A 6,763-nucleotide genomic window follows, 5' to 3' on the forward strand; every position below is an offset into this window, starting at 1 on the left:
TGAGCACTACTTCAATGTTGTCCAAGATAGGAGGCTATTAATGGAAAGGAAGGCTGGACTGATACCTGACTTTGCTCCACAGTTTGGAGAGCAATTGGAGAACAGGAACTGGGGGAGGCTAGCCACTTATCCTTCACCAGCTAACATAGCAGTGGTGAAAGAATTCTACACCAACGCAAGGAGGTTGGGTGATCATCCTGCTAAGGATTACTTGAGCTATGTTAGAGGACGCGTCATTCGGTACGACCCTGATTCCATTAACAGGATTTTAAATACATAATGGGCTGGTGAGCAGTGTCAGTTTGCTCTAAATATGGAAGAAGGAGCACACTTTGGTGATGTGGACAGTGTGCTATGTGTGCCTAGAGGGCAGTTTTAGAGAAACAGGAATGGTGCAGTTGTGAACATCAGGAGAGTTGATCTGACTCCTCTAGCAAAGTATTGGATGGCATTTTCTCATGCCAACATTCAGCCATGCTCACATGTCTCAGATATTACTGTTAGCAGGGGACTTCTCAGATATTATGTGATTATGTGAACACCAAAGCATGTGTGCATCTTGACTAAATTCTTTGTGATGAGCTGATTTAAGTAATTACTTGTCTTGAAAGAAAGAGTTTTGAATGTGGTGAATCATTGTATGGATTGGTGGAAGATTGAGTTACATCTTGTTTGCTTGAGGACAAGCAAAGTTCTAAGTTTGGGGTTGTGATAACAATTGAAAAACTGTTATTTTTATGCTTAAATTTGACATCAAAAACAACCTTTATGACTTAGAAACTAGCTTGGAATCATGCTTTTTCTTATGTTTTGGAAATAAGAGAGTTTGATGGGTTTTATGCTTGGTTTTCCTTGTTTTGCAGGAATTGAGATGAATTAGATGAAAGAAGTTGAAGTAGTAAGGAGCTGGACTCAAGAAAGGAAGTGAAAGTGCATAAAAGAAGAGTCGCAGTCACCGTTGAGCGCCAATATTATCGCTAAGCGGCACTCTGGAGTTTCGCAGTCACCGCTAAGGGCCAAACTGTAGTTGAGCATCAATTCTGAAGACCCGCACTTACCGTTGAGCGGTAAAAGTGCCGCTGAGCGCCATTGATTTGGGCTTAGGCCTATTTTTTGTAATCCTTAGGAAACTATATAAGGTTTTAGTCGAATTAGGGTTTGTATCTTTGGACAGAAAGAGGCGAAATCACACTTACTTCACCCCTTGGAGGAGGATTTTGGATGCTCAAGCTCTATTCTTCAACTTCTAGGGTTCTATCTTTCATTCTTTCATTGTTTTTCATCTAGTTTCACCATGTCTATGGTGAACTAAACCGTCATTGTTGTTGGGGAACCGATGTAATCCTTGAAACTCTCATGTATTGAATTGATTCTATATTTTATATGCTTTCTTTCATTAATTGTTAGGGTTTTTCTTCTATACTCTATGCATGCTTTCTTTAACTTATTCAATTGCATGATCATTGATGTTATTTGTATGGACAAATATAAGTAAATCTAGAACTGAAGAAATTCTCCTAAGAGCAAAATTGCCTAGACATAGGGATAGGAGGATTGGTTGTCGTTAAGCTTCTGTGCGAATGTAATGCTTGAATAATTGCTAAGGAGACAAGACAATGTAAACTAGTGATTAGGAGTAGGCTTTCTTCACCGAGACATCGAGTTTAAGGTAAATTAGAAACTGGCATTAACATTAATGAAGAAAGATGAATTCTTGAATACATGAGAGTGGATAGGATGAATAGGAAACCCCAACAGCATAATCATTCATATTCTACATCAACCGTTTTTGCATCTTTCTATTCCATTGATCAAAACTTTGAATTCATGGTTATTTTTCGTAATTCAACAACGATGTTTTCGTTTACAAGTATAATTTAATCAACAAATCACATAACTGTTTAGGCCGTGAGTTCTTTTGGGAAACGATACTTGGTCTTACCATTTTATTATTACTTGATACGATTCGGTAAACTTGCTTAGTGTTAACATATATGTTTATGATTTGGTTTTTATTGTGGTTATTATGATTATTGTATATTGTGTGATATGATAATTCTGGTTGTTCACCCTGAAATGTTGTGGTTGTGGTTTCCACCTACGATGATCGTACTTGTACGGGGGTAGATGATTTGCAGATAAGATCAGATCTTAGTAACTGACGAGAGTTGGGATGTTATTTTGGGAGATTTATTATTTATTTTCTATTATTTAAAAGTTTTCCTATTTGGTATTTTTATGTAAAAGTGATATTTTGAGAATTCCAGACAACATTTATGATTATGTTTAGCTTCCGCAATTTTAATCGAATAAAGTTTATTATCTTTCATAAATGTTTTATAGAAAGGTTTTGAAAAAATTGCATAGTGACATTCAAAAAATATCGGGATGTTACATGTGTGTTTTTAGGTTGATGTGTTGTGTGTATTTTCGTTGAAGTGTTAATGTGTTTTAGGTGGCCCTAATGTGGTTTACTTTAGTGTTTTTAGGGCAATGAAGTTGAGGTTTTGTAATGTTAAGGTTGGGTTACTGTCTTTTGTAATGAATGAAGGAATGAAATTTGTATTAGTGTGTAATTGTTCAATGTAGTCCCCATTTCAGTTAATTATGTGCGAATGTGGTCCCTATGATGATGACTGATGTGTGCATAAAATGAAAGTGCTAAAAATTAAAATCAAAATAACAATATCTTTGCAATTGTAGAAATCATAAAAAAATTATCTTTGCACAAACAAAACTTAATTCATGGGTACATCTAAGTATTTAAATTGAAACATCAAAACATTATAAAGCACATAGTCTCTTAATTACTAAAGTACATCAAAATAGATCCAGTGCCTAATGGAAGTCATTTCCAAATGTTTACCACACAAGTGTTGGTTTGTACAATACAAAACTACACCAAATTTGTAACATTATAAAGCACATGGTCTCTTAATTGGTAACTTGTCCCTTCTGATTGGCTGAGTTGGTTCTTGTCTGGATTCTTGTGTTGGTTGGGGTGATGCTTTAGATGGTTATGTCATTTCCTTAGTTGGAGGTTGGGGTGGTGCTTTAGATGGCTGTGGTAGGTTTGCTTCATCTTGAGGACGTAAGGGGCAATGATTTTTGTTATGCCCAACAATACAACAAATGCTACATTTTTTGTTGTGGTCCCCTTTGGTCATCTAGCATTCATCCCTCCTTAGCTCCCATTACTCCAACATTCTTTTTTTCTTTGGTCTGTTAAGTAATTTTCTCTTAAATGGTAGGAGGACGTCTTAGAAGGATATTCTTTCCCATAAAAGGTGGTCATTGATTGGAAATATGATGGAGGCATATGTTTCATCATACGTGGACCGTCTGAACCAAATGGGTACATATTGTTCTGGATCTAAATTTAAGAACTTTGTGGCTGCAATTGCATGGCAGTAAGGGATGCCACTAATGAGCCATTTCCTGTAGGTACAGCTTGCCTATTCAGGTTGATTGCAAACTTGTTTGTAGTCACTGCAAAATGCCTAACTTTAAACATTTTTTCTCCAAACCAACTTTCATCAAGTAATAGATGAATAAAAGTTAAAAATGAAGTGATGAATAACAAAATTTTTATCACAGACCAACTATCATCAAGTAATAGTGGGAAAGGAAATGCTTACTTAGGGATCCAATTTTTGGATAAATTTGATTCTTTTGTAAGTTTCTTTATAATCTTAGGGCAGATATCAAAGTCCATAATACACATCTTGATTATGTTGGTTGCCCATCTTTTCAAGAGGTAAAATCTAATTTCTTCGAGCATGATTATAATGGGCTTTCCTCTAGCATCAACAATAACACTATTAAAAGCTTCACTCATGTTATTGTTAAGTATATCACATACTGCCCAACCTGTAAATCTATATCTAAACCAATACCAGTTACAAGGAATAAAAAATATGTTTATATCCATTATACAAGTCATCAATGTCTTGTTAAGGAACAAAGAATACCTCGGGGGAATAGCAATTAGGTATTTATAAGCATCTACATTGACTTCCTTTATACTTAACATTTCTCTTTCCCAAGCTTGGGGGTATGTACTTGTAGCAGTCTTCCACATCAGATTCTTCAAGGTCTGCCCAGAAAACCTTTTCCTGAAATTTGCATATAAGTGTCTCATGCAAAATTTATGCTCTGCCCTAGGTAAAAGTTTAGAGATAGTTGGCACTGAATCCTGTGTAAAGAGACCAAATTGAACAATTTTAACAAATATGGGGACCAAAAATTATATAAGTAATACATTTAATATTAGGAACCAAAACAGAAACATATAAGAAATACATATACCTTTTATTGGTCAGACATAAAAGTTCATGAATCGAATACTTCACTACCCCCAAGGTCTTCTATCAATAACTCCAAAAACCATGTCCAAGTTTCTTTGTTCTCTACTTCCACAATTGCATATGTCATAGGTAACATGTGGTCATTAGGATCTCTAGCAACATTTGTCCATAACTCCCCCTCATACTTTCCTTTCAAAAAAAAACATTCATCCAAACCAATAAAGGGCCTACAAGAGACGAAACTATTCTTGCAAGTTTTCAAAAAAACATAAAACCTTTGAAATTTTGTCTCACCATTGTCACTATCATTCTTAAAAAACTTCAAATTCCTCCCCGCATGGCCTGCATAACTTCTAATAGCCTCCATAAACTCATTTTTATCCCTACACATTGTTTCCACTTTCCACTTGTATACCAACATACATTTTTGCTTAACAAATGTCCCAAATGGACCATAACTTTGTCTTTCATAACCTGTATCCTCACTTCCACTTTCTTCTAGAGTTGCCAAAAATTTTGAGTCTCACTCATCATCAGAAAACCCTTTGTCATTTGGTTTTCTATGGCTATGTGCACTATCATTTGTTTCTAAATCACAATTTTCTTCATTTACATTAACTTCTACTGACACAGACCCTTTTATATTGTTATCTAGTAGTTCATCAATATGTAAATCAACATCCAATAGTCCTTCATCCACTTGTTCTTCATCCACTTGTCCTTCATCCATTTTTCCTTCATCAACTATTCCTTCACGAACTTCACCATGCACCTCCCCTACATCATCATCCTCACTTGAAGTAAAATCTTCAATGCCTATTTCTTCCTCCCCCTGCACGTGGTGTTCATCCATGTCCTCCACCTTTACTTCCTCCTCCCCTTGCAACTGCACGTCATCCATATCCTACACATCCAGTTCATCAAAAGCTTGCACCTCCACTTCATCATCCAAACCCTGCAACTCCACTTGATCCAAACTCTGCATCTCCACTTCATCCTCATCCCCACCTACATGGCTACCTTCTCCATTCTCTAAACTTGCATGACAGAGAAAAAGAACTTCTTCATTTAATTCATTTTCATCAACCTCTAGCTCATCATCCACACCGTGGACCACAAACAAGTGAACTTTTCCAAAATACTTGGCAACATTTAGCATGTTCATTGCATCTTTGTCATCATATAACTTATGCAGAATATTTTCAATGCAAAAAAATAACCTAGTGACTTTAATATACCCCAATTCCTTAATGGCATCTACCACTTCAAAATAACTCCATTTGTCAGGATTCACACTCCAATAAGTCACTTCCCCACCAACATATTCAAAAGGAATCTCTTTTACCAAGGTCCCACTATGGTGGACCACAACATTAAACCTCTCGTTAGACATCCCAAACGCAAGCCTACAAAATAAACTTTATGGGAACGGGACCAATATGTAAACGCTAAAAGTAACTGCTAAAAGGTATGGGAAAGAAAAACCAAAAACACAAAACTGACAATCACCCATACACAACCAATTATAATTTGTTACAGACCAATGGCTTACACACTGACATCCTAAACAATTTACAAAAATGTTCAACAAAGTCTTGTTACCAATGAGGAGCATTGGTGTTTTGAAGTTAATAATTTTGATAATGCTACAAAGTGAAAAATATGAAGACTCTTGCTGCATGAAGTTTAAAAGCATATCTGCATAATGATCAACAAAGAAAAAAAAACAAGAGAGAGACTTAGACCGAACGGCAGATAAGTAGACGAAGACCGAATGGTCGCTATCAGTCAACGGCCGAACGCAGATGAAGACTGAACGGTTAAAATCAGATGAAGGCCAAACACAGCTAAAGGCATAACATTGGTCATGGCCGAACGCAACTAACAAGACCGAGCGGTAAGGACACGAGCGTTCCCAAGCAGTCAGGACACGAGCGCTATTGACCAATATAGGACCGAGCGGTAAAGTTATGGCCAAGACCGAGCAATGAAAGGCAGTGAAGAATCAACACGAACGCTGAAAAGCTATAAGGAACCTAGACGAACGGAAAAAGGTGATAATGACTTGAGCCGGACGCATTTGAAGCTCGAACACAAGTTGAAAATAGACCGAACGGCAGAAGGCCATGAGGGCTCAAACCGATGGCTGGAAAGTTGTGAGGAACCGTGTCGAACGGTAGAGGGTGATAAGGGGTTGAACCGAACGACATGAGGATGTGTCGAATTAAACCGAGTGACAGAGGGAGATGAACTGGTGTCGAACGGTCGAAGAGTTAAATATCCTAATTGTTCCAAGTCTTGCAGATAATCGATTATCACTTACAATAATCGATTATCATTGGCAGTTATAATGCGTCTTTTCAGTTTCAGACCAGTAGGCTATATATCTCTTTGCCAAACACTGTAGAAGACAACTTTGCGAATTTGAGAATACAGTGAAATCTGAGGAAGTTCTC

General features: G+C 36.9%; 1 protein-coding gene across 1 annotated transcript; it reads right to left on the reverse strand.

The window, feature by feature from the left end:
• Nucleotides 1–3,379: 3,379 nt before the first annotated feature.
• Nucleotides 3,380–4,698, reverse strand: LOC108346492 (uncharacterized). The gene is made up of 5 exons (XM_017585571.1): nt 4,602–4,698; nt 4,348–4,496; nt 3,972–4,195; nt 3,639–3,884; nt 3,380–3,530 (listed from the first exon to the last, which is right to left on the reverse strand). Exons 1-5 carry the CDS (start codon nt 4,696–4,698, stop codon nt 3,380–3,382), a joined length of 867 nt encoding a protein of 288 aa, XP_017441060.1.
• Nucleotides 4,699–6,763: the final 2,065 nt, after the last annotated feature.

This window comes from Vigna angularis, chromosome 9, assembly GCF_016808095.1.
Source record: "Vigna angularis cultivar LongXiaoDou No.4 chromosome 9, ASM1680809v1, whole genome shotgun sequence".
In the NCBI taxonomy this organism is placed as follows: domain Eukaryota; kingdom Viridiplantae; phylum Streptophyta; class Magnoliopsida; order Fabales; family Fabaceae; genus Vigna; species Vigna angularis.

Coding starts and splice junctions, on each gene's coding strand:
- LOC108346492 (XM_017585571.1), bottom strand. CDS start 4,698: ATGTGTAGGGATAAAAATGAGTTTATGGAGGCTATTAGAAGTTATGCA. Junction 3,885..3,971: donor CTAATTGCTATTCCCCCGAG/GTATTCTTTGTT, acceptor GTATTGGTTTAG/ATATAGATTTACAGGTTGGG. Junction 3,531..3,638: donor TCCAAAAATTGGATCCCTAA/GTAAGCATTTCC, acceptor ACTTGATGAAAG/TTGGTTTGGAGAAAAAATGT.